Source organism: Saccostrea cucullata, unplaced genomic scaffold (assembly GCF_032062105.1).
Source record: "Saccostrea cucullata isolate Sc308-1 unplaced genomic scaffold, CSIRO_AGI_Scuc_v1 ctg294, whole genome shotgun sequence".
Taxonomy (NCBI): domain Eukaryota; kingdom Metazoa; phylum Mollusca; class Bivalvia; order Ostreida; family Ostreidae; genus Saccostrea; species Saccostrea cuccullata.
In genome coordinates, this window is record NW_026936003.1 from 543,242 (window position 1) to 569,893 (window position 26,652).

The following is a 26,652-nucleotide window of genomic DNA, read 5'->3' on the forward strand; positions in this document are numbered from 1 at the left end:
CCTAGTATAAAGATTAATAGTCATTTAATTGCGATTTTTTGTCATTCGTTGATAAAAAAATTATTTTGAAAAGTTGCATTGAAATAGCTAAATAAAGCTACCTGAGGTAGGTAAATAAAGCTACGTAGGTAATTCTACCTACGTAGCTAAATCTAGTGATTGTACCGGACCTGTATATAATAATCAGATACTAGCGTGCTACATGTAAATTGATATTGACGTTTATTTCTCTAGGCCAATAGGCTAATGTTTGATAGGAATCTTTCAGGATTGCTATCCGAACTACTGTTCAATTATAAATTAAATATATACCGTCAATGAAAACATTTATAACGGTTTTGTTTTGAATTATCGCGGTCACGGCTGCGTGTAACACGCTTGTCTGAGCCCGAGAAGTTCTCGGATATTTAAACCTCAGATTCTCGGATCAGTATTCAGAAAAGAGGAAACCAAGCATATAGGAAGAAGCATGGGTGAGTGTGAAAGCGTGGCTTTAGTTTATCTATTTTATTTTATCTATTTTGGCATTATTTTCGAATGTGTACTGTAACAAATATTGTAATGTATTGATGTGTACAGGTGTGCAATGTGTGAAATTAAACTAACATGTGGAGATTTCGCATCTTTGAATTTTTCTGGTTGCATTCTTTTAGTTATGTTGTAAATTATTTAAACTTTGTTTAATTGTCAGAATACAGCACATAAACACTAAAATAGAGGAAAGGTTTTTTTTTATATAGGCTCTAGTGAAGATGATGGTTACATACTTTTGACAGTCATTATTCCTTTTTTTCCCTCCATTTAACCCCCCCCCCCCCACCTCCCCGTTTACCTTATTTTATTATTCACATTTTAAGGTATGTCACTCGTGAAATTTGTTAAATTAGGGATTTATTGAGAAGTATTTTTTGGATAAGTACTCATATAGAGTGACTCAAAATCGCAGAGAAAATAGGTAGTCAGTGTTCATCTTACTGATCTACGGTACAATGAAGTTGACCTTTTTGCACTTAAACTTTAACTATTTGGTTAATTACTTAAACCTTAATTATATTTTATCAGATGTAACCATGGCAAAAAATATTCTTATTTTACGTAAAATAGTTTGAATAATATTTATCATTGAAAAAATCTTGCAAATTCAAGCGCGTAAATTATTGTGTGACCTTTTTGCACTAAAAAGTAACATATTTGGGGTACTAAAAAACTAAATAGACAATAAAACATTTTCTTAAATCAAGCTTTTCATGATTCAAGTGCTGATCAGTCACAAGTATCGAGTACTTTAAAATAATGAAAGAAAAAGTTGGGGTCAGTGATGTCAAATTTGAAATATTGGTCAAATATGTGATTTTCAGGCAAAAAATGGTGTACATTTAATATTGACTTATTTTGACATATCTTCATTTTTTGGCAAAGTTTGTTGAAAGAAGGTGTAAAACTTGTTTTAAAAAATATATATTAAGACCTATATTAAATGTTCCTAGCAATATCATAATGGAAAATATTCTTTGAGTAAAATTATGTGAGGCTAAAGTTCCACGATATTAAATTTAATAACTGTGAAGATTTGCAGAACTTTTATAAAATCCTTCCACCACAAAAAATAGTCCCTCACAAATCTTGCTTCTTTGTAGCCTTTTAAGCAGTTTTTTCGTTGAATGTTAAAACATTAACATTGTGAATAACATATTTAATATGTTATAAAAATTGAATATTGATAAATAGTTTTGAATTAAGAGGTTCTGCGTGAACTTTTCCAAAAAGCTGACGAGTGACCTACCTTAAATTGCAATCTTGCAATATTTTGATTGTTTGATTTATAGTTTATCTCGATATTTTTTCTCTCTTTCCAACATATGAATGTCACTATCTTTACAATGTCAAGTTTTGTTTTATATCGTTTCTATTTGTGAGAAGATCGTTATTAAAAAAAAATAAATAAAACTTTTACGACGTTCTTGAAGATGGGGTGTTGCAACCATGGGGTATTGAAGAAAGTATTTCGATAAAATCTGAAATCTTTTTTAATTCTTAAAATTGTTCTTTTTAAAAGTTTAATCCAACCATTTTGGCAATAAAAACGCTATTTGAGATATAAAATGAAGAAACAACATTCACTTCTGTGGGTGGGAAAATTTTGCAAAGCTATTTCTTCATAACATTGTCAAGTTATTCTGTATAAAATTAAAATCCACTGCCTCTAAGCTCAGGTACTAGGAAGTTAACTTTGATATCAGAATTATCAATATAATTTGAAATAATTACGAGAGTATATATCTTAGCGAAATCTATTTTCTATTTAATATATATGTAAGCGAAAATTGCTCAAAATTGAACAAATTTATTATTTGTACCAATAAAATGAAACGGAAATTGAAAATTTGAATCAAGATAAATAGATACATGTACATATATCCATTAATGTTCATCATGTACCATGTTGTATGGTTTGAGCAAATAAACTGATTAATTGACTGATTGCAAAGAGTCTTTTAGAAATAGATCTTTTTATTCAGAAATGAAATTTAGCTGATATTGATCGAGGTGAAAAAAACCCCTTTTTTTTGTTTCGGACTGTTGAGGCTTATTACTTGTAAATTACTATAGTAATTTAAATAATTACAATATACACACTATACTATGCAATATGCGATGAAAATAAATGTTCTTTAATAATAAATACCATTTTTGTCTCCTCAAAAACTTCTTTTAAAATTTTACTTTATTATCATTAATTTGTGTAATTATGTGTATTAGTTTTATGTAGGGTGACATACCAAATACATGTAAATACTACTACTACTTCTGTTAAAGGGGCATAGACACAGTTTCAGTTCAATTTTCAAATTTTATTTTTCAATTTTTACAAATATTTAACTAGGGTCTTTCTAATGATCATCAAAAATTTGAACGTCAGTTGTCGAGATGCAAGACAGATTTAGAGCTCCAAACCTTTGTTATGTAAACAAGGTCCATGTCATGTTTTTGTTTACATAGTTTAATGTACTAATATATGTTCGTTCAAAGTAGATAACTTCCATAAAAAAGTTACTTTTAAGTACGATTCGACAGTTTCTATTGATTTGCTAAATTTCATTTTATTACAAATATATTTTCTATATGTAAACAAAAACAAGGCCTTGTTTACATTATGAAGAACTTCAAGTTCTGTATCTTGTTTGTTAATCAACAAATAATGTTCAAATTTTTTGCCAATCATTAGATGATGCCTTAGGTAGGCATACTGTAGTAAACATTACACTTGGTTTTTAAAAAATCAGTGGAAACTGTGTCCATGCCCCTTTAAAGGATAAGCTAAATGTAAATAAGTACACTGGCGCTTTTAATTCAATTAACTTCAAAGAAGTTCAAAGAAGAAAATATTCTCAAATCCCAGATTAGTACTTAGTATTTATAACAACATGAAGCTTTTTAAAAAAGTATTATCTCTGTTTGTTATGATTATATAATCAAAACAAAAAAAAAATTCATAGCTTAAATAACATCTGCCATTAATTGCTAATTGGGGCCATTCAAGATTTTCATAAAAACTCAAATATGCCACAATGCCATGTAGAACTATAATTAAGTGCTATTTTCGTGTCAAGCATCTTGATCTATAAATGTATTTCTGTTCGGGGGCCTGAGTGAACTGATTATGCGTTGTAAGTCTTTTTTTTTTTATTTGAAAACACAATTTTTCGTCAGATCACTGAGGTATAAGAAAAATGTTACTTGTTTCTTGTTATACGACACTTGAAAAAACTAAAGCATACGTCAATATTTTTTTGTTTGATATATTCTTTTAATTATGTAAATCAAATTTGTTTATAAATTAAATGTCAGTATATTTTTAAAATGCATTGGGCATGTTGGGCGCAAAAGATGTGGGGTGGGGGTATCATAAATTTATTGTCCGAAGAAATAATAGTGTCAAGAATCGTGTCAAGAAACATCTGAAATGAACGAGTGACCATTATTTTTTATCAAGTAAATCTTAAAAGGTTGAGGATAGAAAGTTTCAATTACAATCCGATCTTCTGAACCCGCGTGTAAACAAATTTTAAAGTAATTCAATAAGCTGTATAATTGATCATTGAAGCATTCGCGAGAAGGACCCATATACGTCACATAAACATCACGGACAGATTATAATCTTATTTAGGAAAAAGATAATTCTATCTATTCCACTTACTCCACTGACTTCGATGTAAAAATAGCCAAAAGGAAAAGACAAACACGGTTTTCCGCCTTTTATATTGTATCGTTAATTTATATGTAAGAAAGTACGCGAGATTTAGCTTTTACAATTACATTTTAAACGTTATTCTTGTCACAAACGAAATCTTGATTTTAAACTGAAATCAACAACTGATGCATTTAATCGGATGAAAATCTTTTACCTATGACTAATGTTTGTGCTTTTGAGGGAAAAAAGCATGTAACTCGTAACAACTTGGAGACAAATCTATGGCATGTGCGACTGCATGTCTCTAAGTGTTATTTTATTTCATTTATAGATTAGTGTTGATAAAATTCTATCTAAATCTGAGTTTAATGATAAATTGGTCTAAAATGATTTTTTTTATGTTCAGTCTTGGGAAGGAGACCTAGAAAAAAAATTCACATTCAATTTCAATTGTTTTTATGCACTGATGTCTAGTTTCTCCCTTCTTTTTTCTTTCTTTTCTTTTCTGTTATTCTATTTCCCCTCTTTTTTTTTTTCATTTTCTTCAATTTTGTACTCTATATCCTTTTTAAAAAGATAGATTAAAATACACGTCTTGGTAAAACTTCAAATGTATGCAATTATTACATTCTGCAGCTTTTCGAAAAAAAAAAAAAATTCCAACCAGCGAGCTACAGATCTACAGCTAATGGAGAGAACTAATATCCTAAAGGTTACTTTTGCCTGCTGTTCAATCCATATTCATTGTATATGCATGTACTTCTATGTATATTATGAATAAAATACTTTTCAAATAAACTAAGATGATGTCTATCCAAACATCTGGTGGATATGTTTCGGTATACTGTTATATATACGTTGTTAGGTTGTCGTGGTTACAATATACGTTGTCTTGGTTACAATATTGAGACTTTAATAGATATTTCATATTTTGTTAATAATTTTATATTAGATAATAGTTGAATAAAAGACTTGAATTGTCATGATCATAATTTCCAAGACGCAATAAGTTTTTTTTAAACCATTGAAATATCTTTTTCTTTTCAGATTTCAAACGTATTTCGTCTTTTTTATGCCTTCTGGCAGTTTTCCTGTCAACGGTACTAGAATCATCTAATGCTCTCACAAGCGATGAAGTTAGAGAATATGTTAAGAAAGCAATCAAAGCAGGGGAGAAAACCCTCAAAGATTACAGAAAAGAGCTACGGAAATATAAAGACAAAGGTATATACCAATAACCAGAAATGTGAAAATTTGTGCCACTCTTCTTGGATTTCCTTTTACATGTATATACAGTTACACGTCTGTTTTGCTATACAGTAGATTAAGGACGCCGTGTCTCAACTCTGATATCTCGACACCTCGGATATCTCGACATTTTCCGATTGTCTCGTCGATGTCGAGATAACGAAGTTTATACCTGTAAATTACTTCCACTATGAAGTTGGCATGGAACAAGTTGGTCATTTTTACCCATAACATATACCTGGCCACTGTATTGGTGGGGTTTAGAGGGGGTGTTTAGGACTCCCTGGACGGATCTGATAGCTTTGTACATGTATGGAAAAAGTACACTAAAGATTTGCCCCCCCCCCCCAGGAACACGGACCCCTCTTAAAATGGTATGGGTACCGTAGTGATGTACCAAGTAAGAAAACTGAATTTGTGAAAACTCCCCTCTGTAAAATAGGGTTTTCAAGTCTGGGAAAATCTATTTATATTTATTTATTTTATTTATTTATTTAGTTTTGCTTGTCTAAAATATTACAATTATGACATCCATGAGAGTTTGTGGACCCCCCTACCAGAAGAAAAATCCAAGGACTTGCCCATGATTACATATTTGTCCTAAATATATATCCGATGTTTTCCAGCTTTTCCATCGGTTTTAATATACATGCCAGGAAAACTCATAATCGTAAAAAAGCCTAGAAAACGTCTAATTATGACGAAAAGGGGGCTACAGGTGGGTGCTATAAACGGCTCTTTGAATGTCCACAAAGGTGGCATTTTTAAGAGGGCTGGATGGTTGTGGCCAATTTTAGACTACTAGTATTTTTGATCTCCTTTAGAAGAAGAGCTCCATTTATACAAAAATGATCAAATTTAAAACTAAAATGTATGAACTTTTTCTTTGCCAAATGATAGTTGACAGATTTTGAAGATACCATATCTAAAACTTTTAAGTTTTATCTGATGGTTAATTTGTTGACATCCCGTCTCTTTAAATAAAAGTTTAAATGCATGACTTGTACTACATAAAATAAAGTATATCACATAAAAAGAGTAAATGTAGCAACGGTTCAATGAAAATTATGCTGAAATAAACTTATCATACAGACGATTTCTTTGTCCAATGTAGGCGTCGACAAGGTCGGAGATTCTTCAAAGGACGAACTGGACATGATCACTAAAAGGAAAAGAGAGGCCGAGAAAATGTCACTAAACGGCATCATTTCCATAGAGGTCACCCGTACGTTGGTAGAGCAGTAAGTCCAAAAATATAGCTATAAAAATATGCAATCACAGAATTACAATTTTGAATTATTCTAGTACGTCTCTTTAGTGAGAGAGGGATGGAGTTACACGGGGGGGGGGGGTAATTCAAATAGTGATTACATTTTCATTGTTTATCTCATTCAGAACAGGAATGACACCATCAGAATTGGCATCACATCCTGAACTTCGTCAGGAATTCGAGGCAGAATTTTGTCCGGATGTAAAACAGCAAAACTGTGACAAAGCCAGACAGAGCGCCTATAGATCGGTGGATGGAGGCTGTAATAATGTGGATCACCCCGACTGGGGCGCCGCCATTACACCTCAGCCTCGTTATCAACCCGCAGAGTATGACGATGGTAAGTATATTTTAAGAATCCTTTTTTCGCCATTGGGTAAACCCGCATCCTATTTTTATACGCGATTAAACCATTAAAGACAGCACTGTATCTAGCATGTGCAGATACGTGATATCTAGGAGTAAATTTGATTTTAATCCCTTTGATAGTTAAAATAAAGCCTACTTCATAATTAAAATGCACAACATTTCGGCATGCCTTGCGAGCCAAATTTAAACAGACATGACAGTTTTATATCTTTAGGATTATAACCATTTTTCCCAATAAGAGTTATCTCTCTTTGGAAAGGTTTAACAACCTTAAATATATATTTTTGCATTTTTATTTCAGGAATCTCTTCCCCACGAACAACCAGTATAGACGGAAGCCCTCTCCCAAGCACGCGATTGGTCAGTAATAAACTATTTCGGGGGAATGGGAATTGTACCGAGACTGATTACACCCAGACCCTGATGGTGATGGTGTGGGGTCAGTTTATTGACCATGATATAGTATCCACACCTGTCACACAAGGTAATAAGATTTGAAGTGCACTGCAAGATGTGTAAGTTATTGTTTATTTCGCATGGGCGTCGGAAGCAAATTGAAAGGGGGAGTTCTAATCGAAAGTAGGAGGGGGGGGCTAAACCAACAAAAAAAGGTAAGTCCCAATTTTCAATGCCTATATAATGGCTATTTTTGCAAAAAAATAGTGGGGGGGGGGCTAACCCCCCCCAAGCCCCCCCCCCCCCCCCCCCGGTTCCGACGCCTATGTTCCGGATTATAGATAAATAACAGTTTCAGTGTATTCTCATTGCCTCTTTTTGGCTAAGATTGTTAATTTGACTTAAAAACAAATCTTTTTTAGTTATACACACAGTTTGCATTGAAGTATTAAAATCTCGTTTCTTACAGGAATTGATGGTGCTCCAATCACGTGTTGTGGAGACGATGTGCAAAACAGGTATGCAAAATATAATACACTTGACAAAGTTCTATCAATCCTCCGATAGATTTAATGATTGATTCTGTTACAGACGGTTGATGAGAGAACAAGACTTTTCAGATTATTCCCAGTCATATGTAATCAAGCCCCCCCCCCCCCCTCTAAAAGAAAAATACCCGGTAATCAAGAATACCGATAGATTGGATCTGGTTATTATTAACATCGGAACGTAGGGTAGACAAATTTTTGTTCCTGATGTCTCCTCTAAAAATTCTGAAAGTTTTTTTTTTTTAAGAATCATCTAATGAATCGTTTAAACATCCAAATCTGGCCCCGGATAATCATGTCCCCTTCGAAAAAGGGAAGGCATATTCCTTTGCTGCTGTTTGTCGGTCTGTCTGTCTGTCGGTCCACCATCAGTTTCCGTTTTTGTATACAAGAGATGTTTGTAAAACACTTATGCCCCCCTCCCCAAATACTAGTAATTGGAATGTTTCTAAGTCCAAGTGGGCGTAATTCTGTCCAAAATAGGCCGATCCTATCCAAAACACAACTTGACCTAGATATTCTAATGTATATCAAATTTCATTTCGATATATGCAACCTTTGCGAAGGAAATGAACGGAAACTGCAAATTATTGGGATTTTTCAAAGTCCAAGGGGCATAAATCTGTCCCAAATGGGCCGATCGTACCCAAAACACAACTTGACCTAGATATTTTTATGATAAATCTGTATGCCAAATTTCATTTCAATATGTGCAACCTGTGTGAAGAGAATGAACCATGTTCCAAATGAAGAAAGCTTATGGGAAAGAAATCGAGAAAGCGCTAAAAAAAATCAACCTGTACATATATATAGGATGATAAGTCACTGAATAAATACATGTGCCCAAAATAAACGCACCCCTAATTTGATTAGAGAGAAGCTTCGGGTTTCTTCTGACGACACTGCAAATGCTAAAACTCTTTATATCGGCACAAAATTTCACCAAAATTTGTTTTTATTTTTGCAGATCATGTAAAAAATTTCATTCCAGGTATGCAGGTATTTTTAGAGCACATAGTGTTTTTAAGCAAGAAAATGCACTTGCATGACCTTTTCATACGTCCGATCAACGTATAATTTAAAATTTATATATATATTATAGTGAAAACAATCGAATGAAAAGGGGGCGTTAAAAATATCTTGGAGTAATTTATTATTTATCCTACTACAGGGAAAGAGTTTGTTTTAAAAAAATCTGCACGAATGTGTTTCGGCTATTAAGAATTTCTAAATAAGGGAGATAATATTAACCTTTCTGGCATGAATAAAGAGGATGTTTTGAAGCAATGTACTACAATGGACATTTTAATATTCACCTTCTTAAAAAAAATATTTTTACAAACAGAGTGAAGTTTATATCATCATTCAATTAACTGCGTGTATTTGTTGTAGCTCTCGGATTCTGCAAAAATAATACATGTATAGCTATGAAATTGATTCAAATTAAAAATTTAAATTTTATAGTGTGTCAGTTCTTACGTTCTGTAACATCTGTTTACTGATTCCATTGTGTATTTAATGAATTATAGGACTACATTCATGCTGTGAAATTGATTCAGATTAAAATTGTGTGTCAGTATCTTGCGTTCTATAACATCTGTATACTGATTCCATTGTGTATTTAATGAATTATAGGACTACATAAGTTATTTTTGTAATATATATTTCAAGTGAATCATTTTAAAATATGACTCGTTAGTTATAAAGAAATAAGCGAAGCCTGTTAAATTGAAATGTATGCTTATATTTTATCAGTATCTAGCACGAAAAAAAGGTTTTTGGTGTCACTTAATCATAAAACGAGTATACATCTCGAACCGCAGCAGCGGTCGATCTATTTGTATTAGAAAGTGCACATGGGGAAATGAGGCTTTTTTTTATCTGCAATAAAATAGCCCTCTCCGATTTTTTTTATCTGTTTTCCCCCCCAAAAAAGGGAGAGGGCTACATTATTGCAGCTAGTTTTTTATTCGTTCAGCTAAATAAAAACACAGTCAAAATATTTTTTTTAAATTGTTTTGAACTAATAATAAGTGTTGTTATTATGTTTCAATTTCATTTTCATTTCTCATCAGATAACTGATTATTTATTATCGGCCGCAGCAGCGGCCGATCTATTTTTGTGATTGTGTTAGAAAGCGCACATGGGGAAATGAGACGTTATTTTTCATTAGGTCAGGAAAATATTTCTCAAATGATAACAAGTAAAAATCATGAGTGAAATATTTTTAAAAATTGCTTTAAACTTAGTATTAATTGCTGCTACTATGCTTCAATTTAATTATCATTTCTCATCAGATAATTGATAATTTTTTGTTATGTAAAAAGAGTTTACAATAAATACTCCCCAGCCTGGGAGTGTATAAGACATGAAAGGAAATCGTCATGATTTTCCGGATAATAATGACGTGTAAAAGCGCATGGTGAGTAAAAATTAAAAAAAAAAATTCAACCAGTAAAAATTGTTTTGAACATGCTCTACAACTGTAAATAACACAATTTTTTCTACATTTTGCACTGCGCCTTGCAGCATAGCCATGGGCATTATCACGTGACCAATTTCCAGGGTATCAACGCGGTTCATCTTGAGAGACCTTCAACTTCATTTTGATGACAATAAATTCTTATCATTTATTGCTGACCTTTTTTGCATCGAAGAATCTATTTATAAGCAAATGCGGTAAAATGTCTGTTTTAATTTTATTTGACTATTGTCCCCCGCTTTTGTGAAACTAAAAATTGAATCTCATTCGTTTTCTGTCCGAAATTCCTCCGTCACAAAAACTTTAACCTTGCCCATAACTTTTGATTCAGTGGAGCTATGACTTTCATATTTCATATGTGTATTTCTTGTGACAAGACCTTTCTTTGGGTACCACCAAATTTGACCTTTTGACCTTGACCTTGGAGTATGACCCACTTTTACACAAAAATTCCATACTTTTACTTTGGCCATAACTTTTGAATGGTAGGTACTAGGACTTTCATATTTCACATATGTATTCTTTGTAGCAAGACCTTTTATTGTATACCAACAACTTTGACCTTTTGATCTTGACCTTAAAGTTTTCAGTACTTATGAAAAAACTTTAACCTTGACCATAACTTTTGAATGGTAGGTACTAGGACTTTCATATTTCACATATGTATTTTTTGTAGCAAGATCTTTTATTGGATACCAACAACTTTGACCTTTTGACCTTGACCTTGGAGTTTTCCGTACTTATGAAAAAACTTTAACATTGACCATAACTTTTGAATGGTAAGAGCTAGGGCTTTCATACTTCATATATATAATTCTTGTAAGAAGACCTTTCATTGAATACTAGTACCAAGAACTTTGCCTCTTGGACACTGACCTTGGAGTTTGACCTACTTTTCAAAAACTTTTACCTTGGCTACAACATTTGAACAGTAGATACCAGGATTTTCATATCTCAGATATGTTTTCTTTGTGGCAAGACCTTTAATTTGATACCAACATCCTTGACTTTTTGACCTTGACCTTGGATATTTTTTGTACTTATGAGGAAACTTTAACCTTAACCATAACTTTTGAATGGTAAGGGCTAGGGCTTTCATACTTCATATATATAATTCTTTTGAGAAGTCCTTTCACTGAATACCAAGAACATTGCGATTGACCTTGGAGTTTGACCTACTTTTCAAAAACTTTGACCTTGGCCACAACTTTTGAACAGTAGATACCAGGGCTTTCATACTTCACATATGTATTCTTTGTGGCAAGACCATTCATTTGATACCAACAACCTTGACCTTTTGACCTTGACCTAGGATATTTTGTACTTATGAGAAAACTTTAACCTTGACCATAACTTTTGAATGGTAAGAACTAGGGCTTTCATACTTCACATATGTAATCCTTTTGTAAAGACTTTTCATTAGATACCAAGAACGTTAACCCTTTGACCTTGACCTTGGAGTTCAGTGATAATTTTTGAATAGATGACTTATGATAGGGCATTCATATTAGACACAAAATGTCATAAAAATATGACATTGCACCCAAAAAGACACCGAAAGCGGGGGACCACAATTTTTTGAATTTGCTTGTTTATTTTGCTTTGAAGACAGCCTAAAATAAAAACGATTCAACTATTTTACCTTTTAATATCTTTCCGCGCTTTCCTTGCATGGACACTTTGAAAATTGTGAAAGAAATTTCTTTAATGCTTAATTTCGTTTGCGGCCGATTTGATGCTTTGCATCAATTTAACTTGTGGTCATATAGAAGAGCTTACAATAGATACTCCCCAGCCTGGGAGTGGGTAAGATATGAATGGAAATTGTAATGATTTTCCGGATAATAATGACGTGGAAAAAGTCCATGGTTAATAAAAATTAAAAAAGGTGTTCAACAAATAAAAATTCTTTTGAATATCCTACAGCTGCGAACGACACAAAAATTATTTTTTAGCTCTACTGGTCAGAGACCAGAAGAGCTTTGCGATAGTAAGGTGTCCGTCGTCCGTCTAGCTGTCTGTCTGTCTGTGTAGCTGTCCGTCTGTCTGTAATTTTTTTTTTCAAAATGCTACTCCTCCTACAGTTTTGGTTTGATTTCAATATAACTTGGTACACAAGTACACTACACTAAGATACATAATTTATTGCATCGGTTTTTGATTTCAATGAACGGTGTTGCCATGGTTACTAAAAATTAAATTTCTGTGAAATTCCTTTAAAACGCTACCCCGCCTACAGTTTTGGTTAGATTTGAATATGACTTGGCACACAAGTAGACTACACTAAGATACATAATTTAGTGCATCAGTTTTGTATCGATGACTGGTGTTGCCATGGTTACTAAAAATAAAAGACTTTTTTTTTAATGTTAACTTCTTCCAGTACCAATTTTTTGACCAACAATACTACATTTGCCTTATACATGTACCACGAAAAGTTGGGGGGGGGGGGGGGGGGGGCAACCAGCCTTTCAATGCACTTTTACTACAGTATAAGTAATAGGGGGAAAAAATGGAGGGCCAGTCCCCCCTTGAATCCCTGTTGCTACGTGCCTGCTTTGTATATGCTAGTATTAATCTGACTTGCAAGTCCGAAAAAAAGGAGAATTAACTTTTTAAAAAATATTAAATCAAAGCAAATAGTTGCACTCATACGTATTTTTAACTGTATCACCTCCTACCCAATAAAAGTTAACTTATACAATCAAAATGTGTAAATACATGTATACCATATTAAAAAGAAAACGTCCAAGATTTTGTAGATTTTTGCCTTTACACGCATCGGATTTAAGCTCTTTGGTTGTAGCCTGAATTATGTCCCGCATATAAACATGACGATGTTCATGTAAGAATTTTCACAGAAAAATGTTTTATGTTTGTTTTGTTATGTAGAGCAGATTGTTTCCCCATCTCGATACCGGTGGATGATGCTCATTTTACTACGGACTGTATGCAGTTTGTTAGATCCGCACCCGCACCACCATTCGATGGCTGCCAACCAGGTATCAACTTCTGAGAAAAAAAAATTCTTAAAATAAAACCATGATTGGCTCTATCATTTTCCCTAAATTCATAAAAAAATGCATTTTTTTCTTAAAACTTGTTAATTAGGTGCTAGGGAACATATTAACCAGATAACGTCTTTCATTGATGGAGGGGTTGTATATGGGGATTCGAGGAAGGCTTGGCTTGATCTAGCAGACACGAGTACAGGTAAGCTATAAATCGAAATATTTTTTTCATGAATGTCGGCCAGATCAAAGCGATCTGACCGACATGTATAAAATATTTTTAAACATGTCGGTCAGAAAAAAGCGATCTGAAGGCCTGTGGTATAAACATACCGGTACGCCGTAAAGCGTATTCTACCTAAAAAAATTTACAACACATTTTAGAGTATGAAAAATTATTTATTTTACAGAATAGGTTGCAATGAAGACAATTTTTAATAAACTTTAGTCTGTTCACTATATTTTGACACAATTAAAAAATACTTGAAATAATAGTTCATTGATAATTTATTCGCTTTTTGGCAAACTCGGTTTACGGCATTTAGTAGGTGACTCGGTCCCTCTTTGGAGTTCTTGAACGTTTAATAAAGAAGCATTTTTCTTCCGATTGAATTATACATAAATTCCATGGTGACCGTGAATTCCGCATGTATCGGTCTACTCCTCGACGAACAATGGATTGTCGAATACGATTTCCTCCTCCCCGGGTTCCTGTCTTTCTAAGACCATGCCGTACAGCCCTGGGCATTCTTGTATATCCTCCATTCCTCCTTCTGACTCCACGATAAACCTGACGGCCTTCTCTTGCTCTATCTTCGACACACTGAGGGTTCTGGCCTGTTTATGTTCATTCAGATATTCCATGGCCAGATTCCCCCTGTCTTTCATCTCTTTTCGGGATTGTCTGAGTCTTAAAGACTTGATTCCACTAATGACGAGGAAGAAAAGGACTATTCCGACGATTAAAAACACTTTCCCTAGAGAAATGTTTGGGGATTTCATGACATCTGCATGGTCATAGTTATTGTTTAGCGGTGGAAGTAGAGACGTCTTTCCTTCGATCCCGTTATTTTCTATGTTCTGTAAATTTTCAAAGCCGAAATCTTCCAGTCTAAAATCGTACATGGAATTTAGTTCGACGTCGGTAGCCTCGTAATTAGCAGGTATCACAGGTGCACATGAAATCAACGGAAAAGCTAGAGACGCTCCCCAAAGCATATGATTGATCCTCATTTTTGTGAACGATATGTATACGTCTTCCCTCAAATTGTTGTTGAATAATATTGTGACGTCTTGTATTATGACGTCACAATACACTCGCTTCAAAATGGCGAAGCATTATGACGTCACAATGACTTTTAGACTAATCATTCAATTATTTTTGGTGCAAGATCAATTATGACGTCACAATCAATTTCAACTTTCTTTTTCCCGTGCTTTTCGGCTTTTACAGAATTACATGTATGTAGAAAATTGGGTATTTTCATGGAATTCAAATTGAAAACATATGAAAAATAATCTCGGTGCCTAGTTTAAATATTTACTATTATTTTAAAGAAAAGGTCATGAACATACGTTTTCTGAGACACTGTAGGCAATCTGGATACATTTCCTTTGTGTATAATACATGTATCATGTGAATATATATATAAAAAAAAAACCTCCCAACTTCATGACTGGTTTTCTTAATTTTTCATTGAAAGTGACAGTTTAAAATATGGTTTTTCATCTTGTTTACCAACAATCTATGACCCAAAAGTCCTAATTTGGCCAAGCGAAAGATTTAAAACATCATTAAAAGTTATATTTCTCAGATTTGATAAATACATGTATGTATAGGCATCTTTCATTTACTAGATCTTGACTTAAATTACATTGTCACTGCTTAATATGTTAACTTCTGAGAGAAATTTAACATAAATGTTTCAAATACAAATCTGATTTTTAAAAAAAAACAATAAACTTTTAAAATGAGTCTTTGAATACAATTTTTTACATCATGATGAAGTCGTTATATGTATTTTGTTTATTCATAATCAAAGAATTTATTTTTTATTAAAACCAAATTTTATTCATACACTATAACACATAACCCTGTTTTTGATTATACTGTAACAAAAAGGGGAACTTAGAATTAATGAACATTTTCAATAGTAATCAAAATATCCCCCTCCCTCTCTCTCTCTCTTACATTTTACCTGTAACAGACAATAATAAATGTAGATGTACAAATGTAAAGTGTAATTTCTTTAGTATTTCATTCCCTGCAATTAATTTACAGGAAGCATGATGATGTCGGATGGTAACATGCTACCGGTGGGAGGAACCTGTAGACCTAGTAACACAATAACTCAGTGCCAACTGGCCGGTATATAAGCTTACCATACCTTTAGATCATAGTTGTCCATTTATTTTAGACGATTTCAATAAATTTATTTGCAAATCTGCAGTGTAAAGCAGCCGTCTAGGTCATTAAGTATACTCAGTTCTTGCTTACGTGCAGTGATCACTATACCTGTAAAATTCTGAGCATTTTGGTCACATGTTTACTCAGAACGTATTCAAAACAACTTCTTTTAAAATTTAATCTTTCATTCTAGGCGATCATCGTGTCAATGTCGTGCCGTCATTGGGAGGAAGCCATCTGGTTTTTGCACGTGAACACAACAGAATAGCAGAGGAACTTCGGAAAGTTCGGCCGGACTGGAGCGCATGGAAAATATATCAAGAAGCCAGGAAAATTATAGGAGCTCTTCTACAGCAAATTACTTATGGAGAATATCTACCTGCAATTCTTGCAGAGAGCGATCTCGTAAAATATAACCTTAAATTAAAGAAGAGGGGCTTTAGCAATAGCTACAATGCCAGTTTAAACCCAGCTGCTAAAAATGTTTTCAACGCAGCCGCATTTAGATTTGGACATTCGCAAGTGAGTTAACTTCGTTTTGATTAAATTTCGTATAATTATATATATGATTGCTTAAAATAATATTTTAAGAAAAGTCGATGTGTATTTATTTATTATTGCAATATGAATACACTTTTGTTTGTGAGATCTATATAATCGACGATTCGATTCGTCTATGTTGAAAACATTAAATTCACGGTTAAAATAATTACATTGTATGAATACAAAGAAAGCCCCACAAATAAATAATCCCAAGCAATATTATTTGGCGCACTCTTGTTGTAACAAACCAACACAGCAAATATGTTAATTACCTCACGTTAATTAAGTTAATTAACGTGATGTAATTAACAGATTTGTTGTGTTGTTTTGTAAGTATTGGTAATACACTTTTAAAACTGTTTGTACTTAAACTTCGATTTGTAATTCATTGTAGATTCCTCCAACAATGGCATACGTTCTTCGTGACTACATGACTCGTGTTCAGGCTGCTCCCATCGAATCCACATTCCTTGATCCAGAAATGTTAACCACACAGAGTGGTAAAAGGGTGGACGATCTCACGCGGTTTATCGTTACTTCCAACGGAATGAAAGCAGACAAGTAGGTGTCCAAAATAAGTCAGGAAATTTGTTAACTTTTCCAAGTTCTATATTTAACAACATTTTATCTTACATTCTAGTAATTATTTTTTTCTGTTAATTTTTTTAGCTCTATTTTGAACCAGAAGAGTTGATGCCATAGTAATGCGTCCGGCGTCCGTCCATCTGTCTGTCTGTCTGTCTGTCCGTCTGTCTGTCTGTCCGTCATGTAAACAATTTTTCAGAAACGCTACTCCTCCTACAATTTTAGTCTGATTTCAATATAACTTGGCACATAAGTAGACTACACTAAGATACATAAAATAGTGCATCGGTTTTTGATTTCGATGAACGATGTTGCCATGGTTACTAAAAATAGAATTTTCTGAGAAATTCCTTTAAAACTCTACTCCTTCTGCAGTTTTAGTCTCATTTCAATATCACTTAGCACACAAGTAGACTACACTAAGATACATAAAATAGTGCATCGGTTTTTGATTTCGATGAACGATGTTGCCATGGTTACTAAAAATAGAATTTTCTGTGAAATTCCTTTAAAACGCTACTCCTTCTACAGTTTTAGTCTCATTTCAGTATCACTTGGCACACAAGTAGACTACACTAAGATGCATAAAATAGTGCATCGGTTTTTGATTTCGATGAGCGGTGTTGCAATGGTTACTAAAAATAGAATTTTCTGAGAAATTCCTTTAAAACGCTACTCCTTCTGCAGTTTTAGTCTCATTTCAATATCACTTAGCACACAAGTAGACTACACTAAGATACATAAAATAGTGCATCGGTTTTTGATTTCGATGAACGATGTTGCCATGGTTACTAAAAATAGAATTTTCTGTGAAATTCCTTTAAAACGCTACTCCTTCTACAGTTTTAGTCTCATTTCATTATCACTTGGCACACAAGTAGACTACACTAAGATGCATAAAATAGTGCATCGGTTTTTGATTTCGATGAGCGGTGTTGCAATGGTTACTAAAAATAATTTTTCAGAAATTCCTTTAAAACGGTTCCTTCTGCAGTTTTAGTCTCATTTCAATATCACTTAGCACACAAGTAGACTACACTAAGATACATAAAATTTGCAAAAATTTCGATGAACGATGTTGCCATGGTTACTAAAAATAGAATTTTCTGAGAAATTCCTTTAAAACGCTACTCCTTCTACAGTTTTAGTCTCATTTCAGTATCACTTAGCACACAAGTAGACTACACTAAGATGCATAAAATAGTGCATCGGTTTTTGATTTCGATGAGCGGTGTTGCAATGGTTACTAAAAATAGAATTTTCTGAGAAACTTCTTTAAAACGCTACTCCTTCTACAGTTTTAGTCTTCATTTCAATATCACTTGGCATACAAGTAGACTACACTAATATACATAAAATGGTGCATCGGTTTTTGATTTCGATGAACGATGTTGCCATGGTTACTAAAAATAGAATTTTCTGTGGTCACTTCTTCTACAGTTTTAGTCTCATTTCAATATCACTTGGCACACAAGTAGACTACACTAAGATACATAAAATAGTGCATCGGTTTTTGATTTCGATGAGCGGTGTTGCAATGGTTACTAAAAATATTTTTTAGAAATATTTAAAACATAATTTCTACAGTTTTAGTCTCATTTCAATATCACTTGGCACACAAGTAGACTACACTAAGATACATAAAATATTGCATCGGTTTTTGATTTCGATGAACGATGTTGCCATGGTTACTAAAAATAGAATTTTCTGTGAAATTCCTTTAAAACGCCACTTCTTCTACAGTTTTAGTCTCATTTCAATATCACTTGGCACACAAGTAGACTACACTAAGATACATAAAATAGTGCATCGGTTTTTGATTTCAATGAGCGGTGTTGCAATGGTTACTAAAAATAGAATTTTCTGAGAAATTCCTTTAAAACGCTACTCCTTCTACAGTTTTGGTCTGATTTCTTTATCACTTGGCACACAAGTAAACTACACTAATTTACATATGATAGTGCATCGGTTTTTGATTTCGATGAACGATGTTGCCATGGTTACTAAAAGTAGAATTTTCTGTGGAATTCCTTTCAAATGCTACTCCTTCTACAGTTTTGGTCTGATTTCTGAATTCAATATAACTTATCACAAGTACACTACACTAAGATACATAATTCTGTGCATCGGTTTTTGATCAGTACAAACCAGTAAGTAGCAAAAAATGTTTTATTTTTGAACCAGCGGTTTAATTCGAACGCAAATAGCTTTAGACCTCGCCGCATTAAACATGCAGAGAGGTCGCGATCATGGACTTCCGCCGTATAACTCCTGGCGGAGGTGGTGTGGACTTCCTGTTGGTACCTCATTCAGTGATTTGCCTGATCTTAGTGAAAGCAACAAACAAAATCTTGCAGAGGTGTATAGGTGAGTCAAAAACAAGTAATAGTATTTAAGAATTTATGATTATGAAGGTACAAAGTTTATTTTTGCACACACACCCCACCCGAAACCTCAAGATAATTAATTTTTTTCTCCATTATTTTTTTGGATAATTTTTCCTCCAACAACCTATTCCCCTGAGTGTCTGGTGCTCTGAATGCAGTCTTATAGAAATAAATCCTTAGGACCACACATATACACGTTTTTTTTTTTATTAAACTTTTTTATATTCAATGTGAATCAACAAGGATTAATTGCTGGGAGTAAATTCTTAATTTTGCACATCAATGATAATTTAATTATTCCGAAAAATCGATAAGTCGGCGACCTATATTCTTTAAACTGTTAAATGATGTAATGAATTAATTTTACCTAAAACAGTTCATTACAAGCAATATAAATCTGTTTTCTTCCAATCTTCCCAACAGTGACGTAGATGATATTGACGTTTATGCCGGCGGGATGGCCGAGATACCGGTGCCCGGGGCTAGTGTAGGGCCCCTGTTCTCGTGCCTTATCGGTAACCAGTTCAAAGATCTGAAAGACGGCGACAGATACTGGTACGAGAGGCAAGGGAAAGAGGGATTCAGTGCAGGTAATACATGTGATTTTTTTTCAGTATAGACTAAATCCTCTGCCATAGCCGTATTGGTGTGATGTTTCAACTTGACGCTATAAAAGTTTCCGTTAAAAAGGAAAGGACGGAAAAGGCTATTTTATTACCAGTACCAATGGATTCCATTAGCATGCATCTGTACTGTATCTGATACATGGACGACCGTTTTTTTTTTCAATAAATATACGAGGACTTTGAACTTAAAAAAAGTTAACATCCCGGTAATTGACTGATTTACGAGTTGCTTCCGTCAGTTTATCAAATAAATAATTATTCTTGAAATAAATCATTATTCTTTTTCCATACCCCTTCTGTTGCCTTTTTGAAAATTTAACTAGCACGTCTACATGTATTTCATTAAACCAATGTTCCTAATGCAGAGTGATGAAACAAGAAATTATTATAATTGTCATTTCAAATTTCAGCTCAGTTGCGAGAAATCCGCAAAGTGAAGCTGTCTAAAATTCTGTGTGATAATATCGGCGTGGATCCAATCCAACCAGACGTATTCCATGTTCCAACTCCAAGGTATTGTACCGCAAATATTTAATTTCTGAATCAATTAGAATTATAATGTGAGAATTTATAGCGTTTAATTAAGGACGTTCGATCCTGAGATTTTGAGCATAATTTGGTCAGGTCCTTTATTTATAAAGGAGAGGGGGGAACTTAGCGTGCAAAAAACCCACAAGCTTTAGATATATAAAAGTCATATTCAAATTGTGATGTTAGTATTTAGAGTAAAGTTCTCATCATTGATTTTTGTAAAATCATGATAAACAAACAGCTTTGAGGAAAATTTTTCATTAAAATTTATTCTATTATAAAGAAAAATAATCTGGTATCCATTGGGTTCGAACCCTGGCAATAAAAATCCTGAGTTGCATTCTCTTTTGAGACTAGCACGCTAACCACTACGCTACACAAGTCCTGATGAAGTGTGGCATTTAAATCATGTTTGTGATATGACCATTGACTAAAGGGACTTCAAGTATTTTTCGAAAAGATACGAAAGTTATGTCATAAACTTATATTTTTAAGGTATAGTGGGTCATTGCTCCATAATTTTGGAAACCAAAATATGTATGTTTTTATGCAAACTTTGAGGATTACCTTTCAAAAAAATGGAGAGAAGACCCACTCATAACGAAAAATAGTGTTATAGTGTGAAAAAAATGACTCGTTTTGTCCTCTTTCGTGTGTGTATAATATTTCATAGGCAAATAACTTCAATTCTCATTAGATTTGTGCAAGTTGTTGAGAATTACATAAAGTATACTTTAATGTTAGATGAAATATTAAGGAAAATTTTGATAAAATTGAGATTTAATTTTTCACCATCATGTTTGTCGCGCTATGGGCTTATCTCTCGTGAGTCGTCATGTTCACCCATCTCCTTTCTGCATCATTTTTAAGTTCTAACATTAAATCTGAATTCTACAGTGCAAATGTAACTATATTCAATGAAAAAACAGCGATTAAATTCCATTCAAGTAGAATTAAGATAGGGACTATATTTTGTGGCGGAAGGTTTTTTAGACGAAAATGAACAGTTTTTCCATTTTGAACTATAACAGTACTGTTAATTTTGGATTCCTATTTTTCCATCCTAGTTGCACAAAAAGCTGTTTTTTGCAGTTAAATGTGTTATGCTGGTTCTGAAATATCTATTAAATTATTTCTTATGAATTCTATCAACAAAGTGTGACAAATATAGTAAATATATTCTGAAAATCCGGGAAAAAATTGAGCCAATTTTAACGTAAAATTGACACTTTTTTAGTAATATCTGAAAATTTACATCATATACCCCCGTTTTTTATGTTCTTTTCTAAATATTCAAGATAAATTTGGCCTATTTGCTTAAAATCAGAAAAAGTTTAAGACTTTAATAATTTTATTGCTTATTAAATTTTCAATGCCAGAAAAATCACTTTTTATTTGTGCAGAAAGGTCAAATAATTGATTATGCGAAGCAATTTAAAACTTTTTCTTAGTCACAATTTTTAAGTGTCTTTTTTTTTAACAAACTTAGAGTTCATTTTGTTTCATGCTTTAATTGGATAAAAATATTGGAGGGAAAACGTCAAAAATATAATTTTTAATTAAGACACAAATTTCAGTGCAAAAATGTCATATTAAATGTACTGTAGCGCCAAAAGAAGCGTATTGACCCCCATTTTTTAATTTGAATTTTAATTAAGCTATTTATGTAAAAACTAAAAATTTACTTGGCAAAAAAAGTTTAAGACTTTAAATATCAGGATCGAACGTCGTTAAGGAATGAATTTAATAGCTACCCATTTCATACGGTATTAATTGGGTTGGGGCAGTTTACGCTTTATAAACTGCGAAGCGGTTTATAAAAAAGCGTAAACTGTTCCAACCCAGTTTATACCGTATAAAATGGGTAGCTATTTAATTCATTGCTTATAATTTAATTTTCATTCATCTGATGTAAGAAAAAAAGATTATTGTTCCAACAAAATGACTTCAATTTGTGCAAAATTTGAATGTAACGTCAGGCGGATTGATACATTTTTGACACAAGTCATTGTGATGTAGGCAACCATTTTATACGATATAAAGTAATTTTTTACAACCATAATTAAATTATTCTAGATTAGAACAACCAAAGAAATGTCAATCTATATTCAGTATAATTTTACCCCTTCCAACTAAGTTCAGTGTACCTAACCTATATAGTACTGTCAGTGCCTGATAAATAACATTTACCATATTGGCTGGCTTGCAAGATATGGAATAAATAATAAACATGAAATAAATAAAAGGAATGGCTTATTAAGAACGACAGTTGCATCATTCTGTTGTGAGTGCCGTCCTAATAATGGTGTCAATTCAATGAAATCAAATGGTGTGAAAGTTGCTAACATATTACTAGACTTTTCCGGACATTTAAATTGCTGGACATGTATAACGAGTAATGGTATTTATTGCTTGAATGAAGTACTTCAAGGATTTTATTAAAACATATTTATATTCTAAATTTCTAGAAATGATTGGAGGAGATGTGATCAGCTTCCCGGAATAGACTTCTCGGCATGGAAAGTAAGATCCACTTCTAGTACTGGCCCGGGAAGAGACTGAATAGTTCCTGAAGAAGCTCAACAGTTTCTATAGAGACTGAAAACAGTTCCTATATTTCATCATTCAATAAAGATGAAAAAATATTTTTATGGTATTTACGAGTATACAAAAAACATTTTACAAGAACTTATATTTATTATACTTTCATGTATATATATTTATGAATATATTAAAATTTTTAATTGTTAGATGAATGTTAATACTGTTGTTCACTTTTTAGTAGCGAGAACCTCATTTTCGTGTGAATTTATAAGGACCACTTACTACCTGAAAATGCTGATTGCATTAATTTCATTATTACATGCATTAAAAAGTTTAGAGTTTATCAAGTTAAACTTATCTTTAACAGTTTGAAACTTTTTCCAATATTTCTCGGGCGCGGATCTAGATTTTTTTCAAAATGTGTATTGAAGAGCATTAATACGCAGGTTTACACAGTAGACACTAGTATGTGAAAACTGATAAGAATAATACAGGGGCGTAGTATTGTTTTTGAAAGTGGAAACCAGCTAGGAATTTTTTTTTTTTGGATTACCTAAAAAAATTGTTACAAAAGAGATAAATGTCTCCGAACCGGGGAAAAAATCTGTGTCATTGAGGAGGGGTTGGGTGGGTTGGTTTGTGTTCATTCGAATTTTCTTCATACCTTTAGCTGACCATTTCTATAGAAAAACTATTCTAAGAAATATTTTGGACTCTTGGAGGATATATTCCCCATATCCACCACTGTTTCTGCATATTAATAATTTTTTTTAATGCACGTTTTGTTACGTTGTCGCAGGATCATACATTCATGTAAATAACACATGTTTCCGCAACGTATCAAGTCCCTTGGCCATAAAATAAGAAAAATAGAATTGACTTTTAAAAAAAAAAAAATTCAATATGTATATATGTGTTATACGTTTTTCCAAATGGTTATATTACAAGAAGACATACCGTTTTTTTAAATAGTGAAGAGAGAGAATAGCATTTATTGGAAATTGAACCCAAACCATAAGACTGACTAGCTAACCATTATGCCACATAGTTCAAATGATAAAATGATAATGTAAGTCATTCATAGATCATCGTCGCAAACTGGCCAAAATGAACTATTCCTCATAAAGGAGAGAGCTATGTTACAACGCGAAATGTAATAACAATGCAAAATGTAATAATCCAAAAATCGTGTTATTACATATTGCGTTATTACATTTTGCGTTGATCTCGACTCAAAATGTAATAATCCTAAAACGTGTGCTGTTACATTTTGCGATATTACATTCTGCGTTGATGTCCACGCAAAATGTAATAACGCAAAATGCAATAATCCCGGTTTATTACATTTTGCATCGTTATTACCTTTTGCGTTGTAACAGAGCTATATCGGAGTTAGACCACGACTTGAGACGGTGCTTTCAATATGGCCTACAATTTTGTATATTGTTGTGATATGATCTTTGAAGGGGACTTGGAAGTTATGTACTTGTAAAGACACTAATTCTGTTACGTAAAAATAAGCTCTTAATTAAGGTAAAGTGGGTACTTTCTCCATGATTTTATGAAGCAAAAATGTATTTAAACAATATTTTGACAACTGTTAGCTATAACAACTAACTCTTGGTTAACAACTGGGAACAATACAAAATAAAATACACATGAAAAAACAAGATGTGATTGTGAAACACTGATGCTCCTTTATGATGGCGAGGGTTGAATTTTCTCAAATGCAAGTTAAACTCCAAGGTCAAGGTAAAAAGGTAATAATTTTTGGTACCCAAAGGAAGATCTTGTCACAGGAAATACACACGTGAAATATCATAAAACACCTAGTTCACAGGCACCTGACGTAACTTATTTTTCTTTTAATAAAAAAAAATATACACATACCTAATAATAAACGTTTATTATTAGGTATGCGTATATTTTTTTTATTGAAAGAAAAATAAGATACGTCAGGTGCCTGTGACCTAGTTCTAACTGTTCAAAAGTAACATAATAATGTCAAGGGTTAAAGTTTTTAAAAAGCGGGTCAAACTCTGAGACCAAGGTTAAAAGGTAAAAAATATTAAATACACACTAAAAGGTCTTGTCCCAATGAATGAATACACTGAAGTATGAAAGTCTTAGAACCAACTGTTCAGAAATTATGACCAGAGGTAAAGTGCGATATTTTTTGCGAAATTTCTTCAAACTTCATGGTCAAGAGGTCAAATTTGGTGATACCCAGAAAGAGGTCTTGTCACAAGGAATACACCTGTGAAATATGAACGTCTTAGGCACGCCAACTCAAAAGGTATGAGGAAGGTTAAAGTTTTTGCAGACAAACAGACAGACAATTTGTTTAGTCATCGACCAATCTGATGGAAAGAAGGGTCACCCCAACCAAGCCTGGTTATTTGTGGACAGGACCCCCTAAATAATGGTTGCATGGTGTGTGTATGTGTGTGTTGGGGGGGGGGGGTCCAAAATTATTGTTAAAATTAATAAACACTATGACTGGGTATTTCTCAGCGTCACCTCCATCAAAAAGGTAGTAATGTTATATCGTTTAACACTGAAATGATCAGCTCAATATGTGCAAGTGTTTAAAAAAATCGAGAAACGTTTGATACATGTGCAAGAGGTACGGACAGACGCGCAGGAAACCTGCAGTCCCCTCCTGTTTCACCAGTAGATGACTAATACTGGTAAATGAATCTATGGCGGTTCTTTTTTTTTTTTTTTAATTGAAAGACGTATAACATAATTTGAGGTACCATGGGGGAGAACGCATCCCCTTTCGGCCAGTTACATCCCCTTTTGAGCCACTTTTCTCCGATCGGTAATGGCCTAACAATTTGAAAAACGTCAGTCAACATTCGATTCCATCATAATATTTGCAGACAAGGTCATTGCATCGACCACAGAATTTTTAAACAAAACTGTCTATACCTCTGTTTTATCAACTTGTTTGTCGATAACTTGTCTCGTTTTTGAATTTAATAATGGTTGGTACATAGTTTATAATGCTCTTGCATATCGAATCAAGAGTGATTATTGATATTAATTATTAATATTTACCCACGCATAAAAAAAAATGTTCACAAAAAATCTCCTAATTTCGTACACATTTTTTCTCCAAATATTTTTTTAAAATATACATGACTTGTATATGTAGTGTCTAATTCTTGGCAAGTTTTATTTGGAATATTAAAAAAAATTATGCATTAATTCAGCATTTTTTATTCTCAAACCTTTAACAGTGGAATTTAATATTTACAACAGAATTGAATAACTAAATTAATAATGTCATTTTCTCTAAAAATATAACATGTATAACCCAACTCAACCCCCCCCCCCAAAAAAAGAGAAGAAAAATCTAATTTAAAGGAGCTTATCAGTCTTTCAATGCTGGAATCAAGAGAGAAATAATATAAAGTTCAGTTTAAAAAAAGACCCTTTAGATATATTTAAAATGTAAATGTTACTGCATTATTAATTTTTTAATTGTCAAAATTACAATTTTTTAA

The 26,652-nt window shown here is 33.0% G+C and overlaps 1 protein-coding gene across 1 annotated transcript; it reads left to right on the forward strand.

Moving 5' to 3' along the window:
* Nucleotides 1-358: 358 nt before the first annotated feature.
* Nucleotides 359-23,295, forward strand: LOC134244546 (thyroid peroxidase-like). Its single transcript, XM_062726806.1, has 15 exons — nucleotides 359-473; nucleotides 5,240-5,416; nucleotides 6,555-6,681; nucleotides 6,836-7,050; nucleotides 7,381-7,563; nucleotides 7,945-7,993; nucleotides 13,399-13,508; nucleotides 13,618-13,719; nucleotides 15,799-15,885; nucleotides 16,118-16,446; nucleotides 16,862-17,028; nucleotides 19,237-19,419; nucleotides 19,863-20,029; nucleotides 20,476-20,578; nucleotides 23,065-23,295. The coding sequence occupies exons 1-15, from the start codon at nucleotides 470-472 to the stop codon at nucleotides 23,156-23,158; spliced, it is 2,097 nt and encodes a 698-aa protein (XP_062582790.1). The 5' UTR covers nucleotides 359-469; the 3' UTR covers nucleotides 23,159-23,295.
* The last annotated feature ends 3,357 nt before the right edge of the window (nucleotides 23,296-26,652 follow it).

Excerpts from the sequence above, each read along its gene's own strand:
- LOC134244546 (XM_062726806.1), top strand. Across the intron at positions 5,417-6,554 it reads ACGGAAATATAAAGACAAAG|GCGTCGACAAGGTCGGAGAT; the intron begins GTATATACCAAT and ends TGTCCAATGTAG. Across the intron at positions 7,051-7,380 it reads ACCCGCAGAGTATGACGATG|GAATCTCTTCCCCACGAACA; the intron begins GTAAGTATATTT and ends TTTTTATTTCAG.